Source organism: Canis lupus, chromosome 35, assembly GCF_011100685.1.
Source record: "Canis lupus familiaris isolate Mischka breed German Shepherd chromosome 35, alternate assembly UU_Cfam_GSD_1.0, whole genome shotgun sequence".
NCBI lineage: Eukaryota > Metazoa > Chordata > Mammalia > Carnivora > Canidae > Canis > Canis lupus.
The window spans coordinates 16,028,832-16,043,412 of NC_049256.1; the positions used below are offsets into that span (position 1 = coordinate 16,028,832).

General features: G+C 60.1%; 2 protein-coding genes across 5 annotated transcripts in view; one reads left to right on the top strand and one right to left on the bottom strand.

Annotated features, from left to right (window-relative positions):
• Positions 1-8,734, top strand: part of JARID2 (jumonji and AT-rich interaction domain containing 2) — a 261,062-nt gene extending 252,328 nt beyond the window's left edge. For all 3 annotated transcript variants that reach the window (XM_038584207.1, XM_038584209.1, XM_038584208.1), the window contains 6 exons: positions 108-213; positions 1,005-1,187; positions 1,672-1,802; positions 2,116-2,299; positions 3,861-3,968; positions 6,774-8,734. In XM_038584207.1, the coding sequence (XP_038440135.1) occupies positions 108-213; positions 1,005-1,187; positions 1,672-1,802; positions 2,116-2,299; positions 3,861-3,968; positions 6,774-6,956 (895 nt within the window). In that variant the 3' untranslated portion in view covers positions 6,957-8,734. The remainder of the gene's footprint in view (positions 1-107; positions 214-1,004; positions 1,188-1,671; positions 1,803-2,115; positions 2,300-3,860; positions 3,969-6,773) is intronic.
• Positions 8,735-9,193: 459 nt separating this feature from the next.
• The window catches only part of DTNBP1 (dystrobrevin binding protein 1), a 125,433-nt gene continuing 120,045 nt past the window's right edge, over positions 9,194-14,581 (bottom strand). For both annotated transcript variants that reach the window (XM_038584211.1, XM_038584212.1), the window contains 2 exons: positions 10,568-10,711; positions 9,194-9,553 (listed from right to left, as the gene is read on the bottom strand). In XM_038584211.1, the coding sequence (XP_038440139.1) occupies positions 9,339-9,553; positions 10,568-10,711 (359 nt within the window). In that variant the 3' untranslated portion in view covers positions 9,194-9,338. The remainder of the gene's footprint in view (positions 9,554-10,567; positions 10,712-14,581) is intronic.

The window sequence follows — 14,581 nt, forward strand, 5'->3', positions numbered from 1 at the left end:
GGCTTGGTCGTCTCCCTGGGGGGAGGGTGTGGGGCGCCCAGCACGAGCTCCCTGGGCAGAGGGTCCTTGTCAAGGCTCTGCTCTGCCCGTGTTTCCCAACGTCCCAGGTATTGCATTCCTGCTGAGGAGGAGAACAAGCTCGAAGACGTGGTGCACACGCTGCTGCAGGCCAACGGTACCCCAGGGCTGCAGATGCTGGAGAGCAACGTCATGGTAGGGCCTGCTGCTGCGGCTGCGGACCCGGGGGCAAGCGTCTGGGCGGAGCGGGGACTTGGGGCTGTTGGAGAAAGTCACTCTCCATGCCCACCTGCCCTTCAGAGGCAAAGAGGACACTGGGAAATGTCCTCTGTCCTGAAAGTCAAACTGGGGAAGCTCTCTCCTCAGATGACAGGGTTCAAGGCTCGTCCAGGGAGCCTTGGCCTCCGTTTAGGGCCTGCTGTGTTGTAATGTGGAGGACGGGGTATCCTGGGGGACCCAGCTGTGGGGAGCCAGGCTGGCCGGCCCACTGGCCAGGAGCACTCAGCACCACAGGAGCGAACGTGAAGGCTTCTGACTGCGTTCGCGGGAAGTCCTGGGCCTGCTGAGTCCCTGGGAGTCCCTTGGGCTGTGTTCTGGGCCCTAAGGCCACCCTGTGGCCTCCTGGTTGGGGTGAACTTACCCCGTGCCAACCCTGCCGTGCCACGTGGGGACCGGGCTGTGTAGTCACAGTGACTGTGACCCTCTTGCGCCAGGATCAACTTAGAGCCTTGTTCTTCTTTTGGGAATTAGGTGTCTTTCCTAAAGGAGAACCAGACCTTTACATTAAATTTAGGTCCTGGCACGCACGCCCCTTCTTAAGCCCTGAAGGTCCCCCTGGAGAACAGGTGTGTGTGCTGACACGCCTGCTGGGGATGGGCTGTGTCCTGGGGTGGCCGCAGGGCTATCCTAGAGGTGGGGGCAGCTCCGTGGGCGGTGGTCAGGGGGCGACAGCCAGGGGTGCTCCTGAGCCCAGCCTGTGCCCCTAGATCTCCCCGGAGGTGCTGTGCAAGGAGGGGATCAAGGTGCACAGGACCGTGCAGCAGAGTGGCCAGTTTGTCGTCTGCTTCCCGGGCTCCTTTGTGTCCAAAGTGTGCTGCGGCTACAGCGTCTCCGAGACCGTGCACTTCGCCACCACCCAGTGGACAAGTATGGGCTTCGAGACGGCCAAGGTAGGGCTGGGCCAGTGCACGCCAGCGCAGCTCTCACACCCCGGTCTGCTTGGAGGGAACGTGGAGTTTCAGGACCTCCTTCGAGGGCTCTCCCGGGCAGCAGGGTTCTCTCTAGGGAAGGGGAGAGTCAGTATCTGACAGGTTCTGGGTTCTGTGACCTCCCGGGCAGCAGGGTTCTCTCTAGGGAAGGGGAGAGTCAGTATCTGACAGGTTCTGGGTTCTGTGACCTGTACCCGGCAGCAGGAAGGCATCACACGAGGAGTTAAGGGGAACGTGCCCTGGCAGGAAGCGTGTGCCCACTCCAGAGGGCTTTCCTGCTGTTGGTGCCGACCTCCCAGCGGGCACACAGGACGGTTGTAGGGTTTTCAGTTGCTTTGGACCCACGTGGAATTCAGGGTTTGGGAATTCAGCCAGCCCGCCGCCCCGACCATCCAAACGAGGGCAGACAGCCGCCCTAATAAGGCCCCGCGACCACCCCTTCCAGGAAATGAAGCGTCGCCATATAGCCAAGCCATTCTCCATGGAGAAGTTACTCTACCAGATTGCACAAGCGGAAGCGAAGAAGGAGAATGGCCCCACTCTCAGTACCATCTCCGCCCTTCTGGATGAGCTCAGGTAATATGGGGTCCCCTCTGGGGGGAGCGAGGGCTTGGATCCCCTTCCCTTTCCCTCCGGAGGCCCGAGGCTCCAGGTCGGAAGTGCTGACCTGCAGGGAGGAGGCAGGAGGGCGGCCTCCAGAGGGAAGGAGGGTGGTGGGCCCCGGGCGCTGCGGTGCCGCCCCCCTGCTGCAACCCGGCCCTGGGTCGGCTGAGTGCGGTGCGGGGCGTCGGAGGAGCCCCAGGGTGGATGGGCTGCAGCGCCGCCTCCCAGAGGCCCAGGTGCACGATGTCCTGGTCCCGCCCCGACACCCGCCCCGCTCCGTGCGCAGGGATACGGAGCTGCGGCAGCGGCGGCAGCTGTTCGAGGCCGGCCTCCACTCGTCCGCCCGCTACGGCAGCCACGACAGCAACGGCGCCATGGCGGATGGCAAGAAAAAGCCTCGAAAGTGGCTGCAGTTGGAGACGTCGGAGAGGAGGTGTCAGGTCTGCCAGCACCTGTGCTACCTGTCCATGGTGAGCCTGGGGGCCGGGCCTCGGCGGGGCACGTGCGTTCCCGCAGCAGGTGCGGCCGCGGGTCGGGGCTCGGGGCTCGCGCGGCGCCCCCACCCCTGCCCGGCGCCCCAGTTGCCGTGGCTGCTGCCAGTCAAGCCCGAAGGCCGGCAGGAGGGGGAACCCGCGTTCGTCCGCCAACGCTGTGGCCAAGTCCATACGCGGAGCTCGGGCGGCGGGGGGCAGGCTCTCCGCTCTGGGGGCCGGGCGGGGCTGGCCTGCGGTGCCCTCAGAGGCTCCGTCCTCGACTGGCACGTGTGCCGCTGTCGTGACTTCTTGTAAGGACGGCGTCCTGAGGGGACGAGGCCTGCCCCAGGGCCGCCGTGTACCTCAGTGGCCTCTCCAAAGGCCCCTGTCTCCAAATGCGGCCCCCTTCTGACATTCTGGGGGGAGGACCTGTGAGCGGGGCGGGGCACGGGGGTCCCATCGTGCACACAGATGGGGACTCTTGAGGTCTCTGCTCTGCACTCAGTAGAGCCTGGGCTCAAATGTCTATTTTTCGTCCCCGCCTGATCCTCTGTGCAGTGGGCACCCTGGGGGCTGCAGCTCCCGGCCGCCCCGCGCTCCGCATCCTCCCCCTCAGCACAGCGGTCAGGGCAGGGCAGCAGCCGGTGGGCGCCCTCTGCCCACACAGGCTTTGTGCTGGGTGACTAGGCCCAGCTGTGGGCGTGGAGCCCGAGCCGTGGTGATGCCGTGATGCGGAGGTGGGTGCGTTCCCTGCATTTCAGCCCGAGGGTGTTTCGAGCCCTGTGGCCCCTCAGGACGTAATCTCCTGAGTCCAGGACAGCCTGTGGCTACTTCTGCCCGGCAGGTGTTTTCCGAGGTAGTTTTAAAAAGGTAAATCGAGAGCCACGTTCCTAGGCAAGCAGGTCACTAGCATGTCCCCGATCTTAGAGCTGTTCTGTGAGCGGCACTGGCAAAAGCCCCTGCAGGCCTGGGGACCCTCTGCGGGGACCGTGAGCCTGGAAGATGTGGTCACGACCCTGCGCGGGGCACCGGCCTGTTCCCGGGGCTTGTTCTTGGCTGTCCTGGAGACCGGGGTCGGGGGGGGGGGGGGTGGGCTGCAGCTGTCCCCAGGCGTTTCCCGCCAGCCTCACCGGTTGTGAGAGGGCACAAGCCGTCCCCATCCTGAACTTGCAGGTAGAAAAAAGATATTATGATTTTTGCTGCTGGTATTTTTGTTCCACTTTCCTGGGTTTTGCGTCTTTCTGTGAGAGCCAGTGTCCTTAAAAGGTGATGGGTTTCCTCCCGTCAGTGTTGGCTCCTCACCCCTACAGCTTGTTCGGGCAGCCAGGTGTTGCCCCCGCGTCTTTCTGGAAGCGCACGTCAACCCCGTGCGTCTGGAGACGCGTGTGGAGGCAGCGCCATCCCTTCTCTGGAGGCCAGGACTGGGGGGCGGGGCGAGGGCCCCCCCGCAAACCAGCGGCCCTGCACAGCCCGGCCCGCCTGCTGCCCCTCGGCCTGGGCGTGAGGCCCCCGCCTGGCGGGTGTTCTGCCCCGGTCCTCAGGCCCGCTGTCCCCGCAGGTCGTGCAGGAGAACGAGAACGTGGTGTTCTGTCTGGAGTGCGCCCTGCGCCACGTGGAGAAGCAGAAGTCCTGCCGAGGCCTGAAGCTGATGTACCGCTACGACGAGGTCAGTCCGCGGTGCGCCCCAGGCCCTGCGTCGGTGTGGCGGGCCTGCTGCGGCCGGAGCTGGAGGAGCCCACGAACCCCGACCAGAAAAGCCTTTTACTTCGACGGACCTTGTGTCATTGGGGGTTCCTCTTCCTGTTCACGGCAGCCCTGCCCCCGCTTCCGTGGCCGCCCTGGCCCCGCGTCCCAGGGACCTGTGTTCAGGGCCCGGGGGCTGGCCTGGGAGACCAGGGATGGTGCCGCCAGGGCTGGGTGCCGACCTGCGCCCCCACCACGGGACAGACGGACCTGGGGGGACGGCCGGGTCCTGGGCCATCCGCGAGCAGCCATGACTGCGCTGGGGGGTAGGGCCTCAGAGCCGCCTGCTGTGGGGGGACGGGGCTGGGGCCCGAGCACCTTCCCCCTGAAGCCCCGCAGGGCCTCTGAGACACGAGATGAATCTGCCCTTCCCCGGTCCCCGGCCGAGGGGGGTGTGGTGAGACTCCCGCACCTGGGCTGACACCTGGGGCCCCTGTGCCCGCGTGCCAGCCGGCCCCGGGTTGGGGTGGGCGCTGTGGGCGCCTGGGCGTGGGTGTCACCAGCACCCGGTGGGCCTCCCTGTCCCCGAGGCACACGAGACCGGGCCCTGCTTGTCCTCACGCAGGCTTCTGAGCAGAAGCCCGGAGGCCTCTTTCAGCATCTGACTCCACAGGGCCCAGGGCTGGCCGGCTCTCGCCGCTCCTGCGCCCTCGTGCCCCCCGTGATCCCCTCTCGTGGTCTCTCCCCCCCACACACACACCCTCGTCCCTTCCCCTGGTTCTGCGCCTCACGTTGTCTTGTGGGAAAGCCACCGCCTCCATCCCAAGCCCAGCCCTGTGCCGCTCGTGTGGACAGCAGGTCAGACCCCCGGGTGGTGGGGCTTCCTTTGATCCCTGGGGCTGTGCCCTCCGGGGCCAGTTGCTTGTGACCCCCTGGGTTGCCGTGGGTGGCGCATGCACCCGCCTTCCACGCAGCGGCCTCCTGGAGCGCAAGGCCCTGCCCCTGGAGGCCCCAGCTCACCATTCCCGGCCCCAGGCCCTCCCGCTGTCTCCTGGAGGACCAGTCCTTCCGCAGGCCGCGTGCGCCCCGAGCCCCTCCACCCCCCACGTCCCCAGTGGCTGGTCCTGCTCTGCTGAGGCCTGGCGGAAGCGGGGGGTGGACCAGGGGGCCCTGCTTCCCGGGGTTCAGGCTGTGGCTCAGAGCAGGTGAGCCTTTGGCAGAAAGAGGTGCACGCGTGTTGGGTGAGGGCAGTAAGCACTGTCCTCCCTGCTGCTTCACTTCAACCGCGAATCCCTGACCCTGTTCGGACAAACCAGAGTCAGGACAGCCCGGCGTGGTGGGGGGGTGGGGGGGGGTGGGGGGCGGGTTGTGGAGCTCAGCGGCCAGCACGGGGGCTCAGCCCGCAGGACTTGGAGGCGTCCCCAACACGGGTCCTTCGGTCTCCAGCCTCCTGGACCTGCGTGTGGGCAGGTGTCCTGGGCGACCGGAATACTGGGCGGAACCCAGTCCGTAGGTCCGCCTGACGCTTAACCTCAAGTTGGTTTTGGTACGAGGAGGGCGCGAGAAGCCGCCTCCTTGGCCGTGGGCCTCATGCTAGTGAATGAATCCGGAACCGCTCCCTCCGGTTGACAGTGAGTGTGTGTGACCCAGGGACTTGCTGACTCTGGCTTGGGCTTCTGAAATGGCTTGTGAGGCCCACAGGTCTTGGGTAGTCCGTGTGTGGGGATCCCAGGGAGCCGGGGGGACAGAGGGGGACGGCGAGGGGCACCGGCCGCTTGCAGTGGGTGCTAAGCAGCTGTTCGCCCTCCAGCAGCAGGCTGACCGCAAGCAGTTCGCACGTGGCGCGGCGGCGCCTTCATAAACGTGCCACCCCGTTCCTCCAGATGCTTCCTTCCTTCACCTCTAACACCTCCACCCCTGTTGCTGGAGGGCCCACCTGGGACTGCGCCGGCCCGGGCCTTTGAGTACAGCGCTGGCCACTCCCATCCCGTGTGCCCACGGCCCCTCCATCCCTCGTCCAGGGGAGGTGCTCACGAGGTGCAGGTCAGGCCACGTGCCAATTTGGGATTCTGCCCCGTGGTTTCTTGTAAAACTCGGTGGTTCAGAGTTGTGTTGACGTTACAAAAACATCCTTGATGCCAGTGGCTGAGGGTTCCCTTGACCGAATTTTGAGAATGCTTGAGAGCGGTCTCCCAGCGCCGAGGAGGAGGGAGCACCGGACGTATTTCTGAGCAGACGAGTGTGTTGCTGGGCCCGACCAGGTGAAGGGGGAGGCTCCAGCGTCAGGGTGGTGGCTGGGCTGCAACAGCTTCAGGCGCTGGTCACCGTGCGGGCGGCAAGTGGCCAGAGCCCAAGCCCCGGGTCTCCCTCCGAGACGCCTGGTGTGGGGGAGCTGAGCTCCGTCTCTGCGCTGAGCCAGGCCCCGGTGGGGGGATGGGGTGGGGGCATGGGGTGGGGGCGGGTGCTGGGAAAGGGCCGTGGGCGGTGACCCGCCTGGCTGGCCCCGGCCCTGTGAGGAGGTGAGGAGGCCGCGCGGGGAGCTGAGTGTGCGGCTCCCCCACCTCCTAGAGTTCAGGGCTTCCTGCAGCCGCGGGTGGGGGCGCAGGGGTGCAACGTGGAGGTGCGGACTTGCAGGCGTTTCTCTGGGAGACGAGAGCCTTCGACCCTGGGGTGTGAGTGAGGGGACCCCTGCAGGCCGCCAGCAGGTCCCCTGCAAAGCCTTCCCCTGGGTGCTCCCGGGACGGTGCTGATCCGGGTGATTCACGGTCTTCCTTTTGACCCAAAACAGGAGCAGATCATCAGCCTGGTCAATCAGATCTGCGGCAAAGTATCTGGTAAGAACGGCAGCATCGAGAACTGTCTCAGTAAACCTACACCAAAAAGAGGGCCCCGCAAGAGAGCGACCGTGGACGTGCCGCCATCCCGGCTTTCATCCTCCAGTTCATCCAAAAGTGCTTCGAGCTCGTCGTGAAGATGCCAACACCCGTGTCGATTGATATATATTTTTTTGTAATTATTATATTCTAGTTTGGAGTACTTGCTGTAGGATACAAGCTGTCTTTGCACTAGCTCTAAAGAAGATTTTCTTCTGGTTTTAGAGAACTAATTTTGTTTTAGCATTAAACTGTTGAACTTTTTTTTGTACTTAGAATACCTAGATACTGCAGTCAGATTTTTGAAACTGCCGTATATTCACTGTTTTAAAAACCCTTGAGGGGCTGTATTAATTTGTATCGCCCCTGTGGCTGAAAAAAAGCCTTTTCGGTTTTTTGTTTTGTTTTGTTTTTGTTTTTGTTTTGTTTTCTTTGGTAACTTGGGGGAAAAAAGGCTTTTTAACCCATTTTTGAAGAGGGTGAAGTTTGGAGAACAAATTTTAAAAACCATCAAGTCATGTGAGCAGATTTTTCTAGAGAGGAAAAGGGATAGGAGACACACACACACCACAAAACTTGAAAAGAAATGGCTTTACTTTGGCTGTCTTTTCTTCTGTCATGTGCAAAATGAGTTTGTAATTTTAAAAACCGGAGAACCCCCATTCTGTGTCTTGGGGCGGTCACGGCAGCTGAAGGCAGAGCCGAGGCAAAACGCGGAAGAGGAGCGCCGAGGTTCTCTTTACCAGCACATCACTATGCATCTGTTTTTGGAAAAGAGGAGAGCGGGAGAAGACGACTGCCTGCCTTGGAGGGGTCACGTGAGGGACACCTGTGCCTGATTTCATTAGGAAATCCATTCTGTTATTTTTTGGTGCTGTTGGCTACTTTATCAAAAACCCTTCAATAGCATCCTTAAGAGAAAAAAAAACAAAAAAGGAAAAAAAAAGTGATCGAAGCCGTAAGTGCTTCTTCGTCATAGATGTGCAATCTTTCTAACATTCCGTCTCCATCTCACCGCTTGTTTTACACCTTCACAAGTCAGCATTAATCTTTCTTTCTTTTAAATTCGTTTCGTTGACGGTCACACTTAGAGCCACTAGGAGGTCTGCAGTTCTTTTTTGAATGTGAAAATGCATTTGCGCTCATCTTGTCTATTTTTTCTCTCCATGTTGTAACAAAAAGAAAAAAAAAGAAAAAAAAAGAATCCCATCCCTTTTGTACATACGCCTGTAAATTGTTTTAAATACTTGAGCCTTTTTCTTGGTGGGGGGTGGGGAGGGCGCGAAGACAAGATGAAGAAAAAGCCTTACGTTTCCGTTTCTTCATCGGGTGGATTGGATGCTTACAGGGTTTTTCTTGTAACATTTATAAGTGCTGCTTACATCACTGAACAACAACAACAAAAATAATAATGGAGTAGCTGTTGCCCTTCTCCGGTTGTGTGTACAGTACGTGTGGAATAAAAAAGGGAACTGTTTTCACAAGCTGTTCTTTGTTTCGTAATTGGATCCACCGAGCCCGTAGCTACCCCTGTTGCACTGAGCTTGCCAGTGGGACTGTCAGGAGCGTCCTGTGATACACTTTGTTGGTTGTTGTTGCAGAAGACTGAACTGTTTTTGGAATATTTAACAATTACATAAACAGAGTCAAGTGTTTTCCAATGTGGTTGTCCGGTTTTTATGGCCTTGCTGTGTACTTTCCCTCTTTTTGACAGTAAACTTCTGCCTATGGCTTACAGTTTGACATTTAATTTATTAGCGCTGCTCTGCACTCCTCCCGCGGGAGGGAAGACTTCATGTTGTTTATTGCCAGTTTTTTGTTTACTTTTCAGGTTTGTACTACAAGGTTTAATAATAAAATCAAAGTTTTTTGGCTATTTGTCTGTCTTGTGGAAGATGAGTGAATGAGACAAACTTTCTTTTCTGGTAACCGGGCCAAGCCCCCAGCCCCACAGCCAGGCCGGGGAGCCCCGGCACCTCGGGAGTCGGCTCCCCGTCTGCCGCTGGCAGTGGTCTGGACCCCAGCCGCAGCCCCGGGCGCAGAGCCTCACGGCCGCCGTCCACCGGGCACTTCTCCGGGGCCGCCCGCCCTCTGGGCCCAGTGCTCCTCCCTTGGGCCCGGGGGACTGTGGACTCCAACCTCCGCAGCTGGAAACCCAAGCTGACCAGGCTGTGTTCTAGGTGAAGCACAATCTACCGTCTGCAAAGGGCTTCCGTCCCCCGAGCCGAGGCAGGGAGGCCACACCGAGCCTCCTGACGCGGGCTCCGGTGTGGCCCACGGCCCGGCGGGCCGATCTAGGAGCCCTTCCGCACAAACTGGCCTCGCACTCGCTCGGTATGAAGTCCTCAAGCTTTATTGTCGGCTGTCTTAGTTTCTCACACATTATTGGCAACTGAGTAAAAGCCAAGAGCCTCCTGTCACAAAAGCACCTGCCTCCTCGGTGACATTCCGTGCGGCCGCACCTGCCCGGACACGCGGATCTACGAGTCGCTGTCGTCGCTGTGTAGCGTGGCGAGGGCAGTGTCCACCTCGACTCCCTCCTCGTCAGACTGGACCACGGGGGCCTCACCGTCGCCGGGGGCCGGGGCGGCCAGCTCAGGACAGGCACACGGCGAGGGAGGAGGCTCAGCTTGCGATTCGGCGGGATCTGGAACCCGGAGCGTGATTTCCTGCCGACTGTCCCCTGAGCCAGGCCCTGCGGAGTGAAGACCATGCCATGGGGTCCCGCAGCAGAGAACGGCCCTTGAAGACGTCCCTCCAAGGGTGAGGAGCTGGGGCCCCGTGCGGACCCTCCGTCCCTGGGACAGGTCCAGAAACCTCCCGACGGGGGCCAGAGACAGACACGATGCCGAAGCACATGCTGCATTTCTCAGGGGCACGTCCCGTGTCACCTCGGCTACCTGGACATCTTTAGATCCTCGGGAGGAATCCTAAGAGAACTCCCTGGTCTTTTAGCAGTTCTCCAAGGTCATGGGAACCAGAAGGGGGGTCTGAGGGGTTGGGGTCACTGTGCACCTGTCCCTGCCTCTGGGGAAGGGGACTCATGCTGCTCCCCGTGTCCCCACCTTCTGTGCATGGGCCTCGGCACACCCGGGACGAGGGGAGCACTGCCTCGAGGAGGAGTGGGCGGCTATACCGGGTGGCAAGAAAGCTGGAGTCTGACTGCGAGGTGGGGACCCCATGGCTGGTGGGGGGGGGGGTCAGCGTGCTGCCAGAGGGCTGCCCCCGTTGTTTGTACGTGGAGGGGCAGGCAGGCTCTCCCACCTGACCCAGGTAAGGACTCAGGAGGAGCTCTCCTGGGGCTCAGGAGGGACATAGCCAGGAAGCCCCATGAGGGGAAGGCAGAGAGTGGCAGCCAGCTGCCCACAGGGCTGCAGCTATTTCTGGAACTAGGAGCCCAGGCTGAGCCAGAGCCCAGGTAACACCTGCTGGGGGCCAGGGGAGGGGGGGGGGGGCGGGATGGAGGGCGAACCACGCGGGAGCCCCTGCCCCAGGGACTAACCAGCCGGAAGAGGTGCTCACAACCTGAATGCAGCCGCCTGGGCCCTGGTGACCGAGCCTCCCGCGCGCCCCTCGCCTCATGATGCCCCGTGGGTGCGGCAACGCGGCGGCGGCAAGACCCGCACGGCCCAGTCACAGGCCTCGGAGGTCTTCCCTCCGCAGGGACACGGGGGGTGTGGTAGAGCTGGTGCAAGCTGTCCTTCCCCACCTGAGACCGGAGACGGCACCGTGTTGTCTTCAGCGCTGGAGTTCAGGAAGACGTCCAGGGCCTCCTGGTCAGAGATGTCCATCAGGTCCATCTGCTCCAGCATGTCGATGTTGACCTCCATGGACGACATGCTGCCCATGGGCTCTGGGAAGACACGGGCGGGAGAGGAAAGGACACTTCAAGAAGCCGCTAAAAGGTGAGCTTCAGGTGCGCCAGGCCTGCACAGTCCGCCCTGTGTGTAAGGTACGTCCCCTCGAAACCACCTAAAACAGGAAGGACCCCTTCCCGGTCCAGCACTCTGACCCCACCAGCCCTGGTGGCCGTGTCGTTCGGACCCTTGTGGCAGTTTCCCTGCTCACTGCCAGCCGCGTGCTGACAGGTGTGGCTGGGAGTGGGGCCGTCGCACACAGCCACGTGGTCCGTGACCTCCCTGCCCACAGAGGGCCCCAGACTCCATCGTCATGGTCAACACTGTCCTCGCCCTCGGGGCCTCTCGGTCTGAACAGCAGCCAAGGTTTGGGCAGCTGCAGGCTGGCCGGGTGGCACTACCGGGTCCCTGCAGCTAAAGCACAGGTTAGAGAAAACGACCGGCCACAGGCCAAAATCGACCCCCTTGGGGGGGTCAGCCTGGGTCTAGGGGTGGGGGGTGCCTCCTGCATCTGGAGCCTCTCTGTGGTCCCCAAAACCGCAGGCCAGTTGACTTCATCACCCCAGGCGTGACGGTGCCCAGCAGAAGCACGTTATTTCTGGATGCAAAACACCCTTAGGCCTGCGGCTCCCAGTAACGCTCCAGTAATGCCAGTAACGTAAACACAGCAATGGAGCTGGTCCAGGGCTCGCTCACGGAGTGTGTGCGTGGGGGGTGTCAGCAGAAACCCGCTCAGTGTGACACCCCCTCCCCAAGGCTGAGTATTTTAATGAACTTAAAAGATGGAATCAAAAAACAACAGGTTGAAAACAAATACTTGAGAAGAAGCCAAATAAACTTCCAGACGTGAATATTTCCATCACCAAACTCCAGAACTCAGGGCAGGAGTTAATCCGAAGATCAGTGAGGGCCGCTCCAGTGCGCAAGCTACAGCGAGCAGGCTGCACAGAAACAGCTGGAAAACACGGCTGAGCAGGGTCACGGCTCCAAGATGAGAAGGGGGGGCAGTGACCGTCCGAGGGGTGAGGATTCTGCCGACATCCGAGAGGAGGGCAGAGGAGGCAGGGGGGACGTCACTAGGCCTGCAGCTTTTCAGTAACAATAAAAGCCGGGAGACGGTGCCCTACGCAGCTCGAAGAGGCGATAAACGTCATCTCTAAAGTTTCAGGACATTAAATGGATTTAAGACTGAGCATCCGACAGCCACTCACAGGGCTGCAGCCTCGGGACAGGGCCCCAGGTGCCAGGCCCTGGAGGGCAGGTCCAGCCACAAGGAGGCTGCTCCGCGGAGGGTCCTGGGAGCACGGGGGGAACGAGCGGGATGGAGCGGAGGGGGCGAGGGAGGGCCCGGTCACCGCGGGGGCAGCACCGTGGCCCACCGGCGCTGACGTGTGCACGGACACCATGTCCTTTCTGTCCATGAGCTGGGGAAGCTTCTAGAGCCTCGGTGGCCCCCTGCAGCCACGCGGTGAGCACGGGCTGAGCCAGGGTACGGACCCTGCGGCGTCACCGTGCCACAGCACCCCCAGGTCACACGGGCGCCCGTGGAGGTGCCAGGAGGTGGGAAACCGGTGGGTTCTGCTCTGTGGACGAGGAGGCCTGGCTCTCACTGCAGGTTTAAGGCCCCCTGTCCTGTCTGTCTGTCCCATTCTCAGCAGGAGTGGGACAGGAAAACTGGATTCAAAGTGTCGGACTCGCACCAAGTAAGACGGTAATGAAGCCAGGGACGCCAGTCATCTCCGTAAAGTGAAGGAATCAGATTTGCCAGGTGTACCGGATTATAACACTGAATTAACGGGATAAAAATCTAGCTGTTTTCTGTTTGTAGGAGATGCTCCTGGAACATACGGACATCAAAAGAAACAAACATGAGAAGCAACAAAACAGACTTTATGAGAAGGCAAAAACCCCCGAGGTAGAGCGCAGTGCTGAGGCTCAGTTTGCCAGGACAACCCAGAACGTCTGTGAGACCACCTACCTGGTGGCTGTTTAACGAACGGCAGAAAGACAAGATCTAACAAATCCATACTCGTGAGGGGACCGAGGGCTTAAGGTACCTCTGGGACAATCACATCATCAAATAATGAAATTTAGTGAGAAGAGATATCGAGATGCCGGGAGTCCACACAGAACCTGAACGTTTAGAATCTTGCTCTCAAGTACGCATGAAAGATAAACTCTGTCTTGAATTTAAAAAATCCCATTCTCCACAACCACAAAGAAGTAACAAAGGGTAGCTACAAACACCTTCACGCGTTATTTAAAAACACTTCTAAACAGTTTACAAGTTAAATAAATTGTAATGGAAAACTGGAAAAACCCAAGAAACCTATTACTTGTCAAAGCCTGTAACATTCTGTTAAAAGTGAACTTTACCCTCCTGAGACGTTCATCGCCTTGACTGCCTTATTCAGACGAGAATCCTGAGACCCGGAGCCCAAATGGTCAAGTTAGACCCCAACCCTGTGAACCGCCCTGGGAACCTGCCGGCGTGCGGCCCTGCCACAGGTGCCCCGGAGAAGCCCGGCTCACTGGAGAATGAAGACGGTGCCGCCGGGCTCCAGGCTGGACGCACGGGACGGGACAGAGCAGAGGCCCCGGAGAGCTGCAGGGCCGCCTGGGGCCTCCCTCACGATCCGCAGAAAAGCCAACTGGGGTGGATTTAAGAGCCAAGTGTGACGTGGAGACCAGACCACAGCAAGCTTCGAAGGAAGCACAGCAGGACGTGGTCAGTCGCAGTTGTAGCCACGTTCTGCTTAGTGCTCCGTCCTTGGAGGGAGGGAGCCCTGGTGAGACACGACGAGCCACAACAGGATGCGCTGGTCCCAACAGAATAAAGGCGCCGAGCAAGGCCACTCCAGGATGGCAGAGCCGAGCAGCGGTGAAGGGGACCGCCTCGCTCCCCACCAGCAGGGCCAATGCCCCGGGCGGAGGGCCCCGAGCGTCAAGGAAACGCTGATCGGAACCGAAGTAAGAGCTCGCGTCACACCGACGGGCAAAGCGCGAGCCTCGGGCTCTCCCAAGCGTCGGCAGAGATGCGGGCAGAGATGCGGCGGGGTCACGACACGCGGGCGTCTGGGCCGGGAGCTGGACAGAACCAGCAGGTGAACGACAAGCGCGTCCAGTGGCCCAGGGGTCGCTGTCCCCGTGACCCCCCGAGGAAGCGGTCCTCCAAGGGCGGCCCGCCAGAGCCCGAGCCCCCGCGGCCCTGCTGGATGGAACCCCCGGGCCGGGCCGGCGTGTGAGCAGCCCCAAGGCGCACGAGAACGCCCTTGCGGTGGGGTTTTTAATGAGAAAGAATGTGAAACCATTAAAACCCCCATCAACACAGTGAAGAAATTTCAGTATATTCACTGAATCGATCTATTTAAGAGTGAAAATGAACAGTTGAGGCTGAAACGTGCCGGTGCGGACGATGGTCGGGAGGCCCACTGAGGCAGCAGGCACGCGCTGGAGCCCACGCAGCCGTGCACGGTGGGGGGGGGGGGGCGTATGGGGGGCCGTCGGGGCCTTCCTCGGCGTTGCTGCGCAGTTCCTGAGCTGGCTGGTTGCTATACACGGGTGTTTCTATTATTCCTTATACCTTTGTGTATGTTTGGAATATTTCATGACATTTTTTTACAATATCTGAAGCAAACATGGTAAAATATTAAAATGTTATATCTGGAAACATTTTCAGTTCTTTTTTTTTGGATTCTTTAAAATACTTCCTAATTCAATGAAAGCCAGTAACAGGTCATAGTAAATTGCAAAGTTCTAAATAAAACTCTCACTGGGGTTTTTAAAAGCCACACCCGTAAGCTGGCGGTGGTACTTTGAGCCACTGCTCCATTCAAGATCACACACTGGGGGGACACTCTATAAAT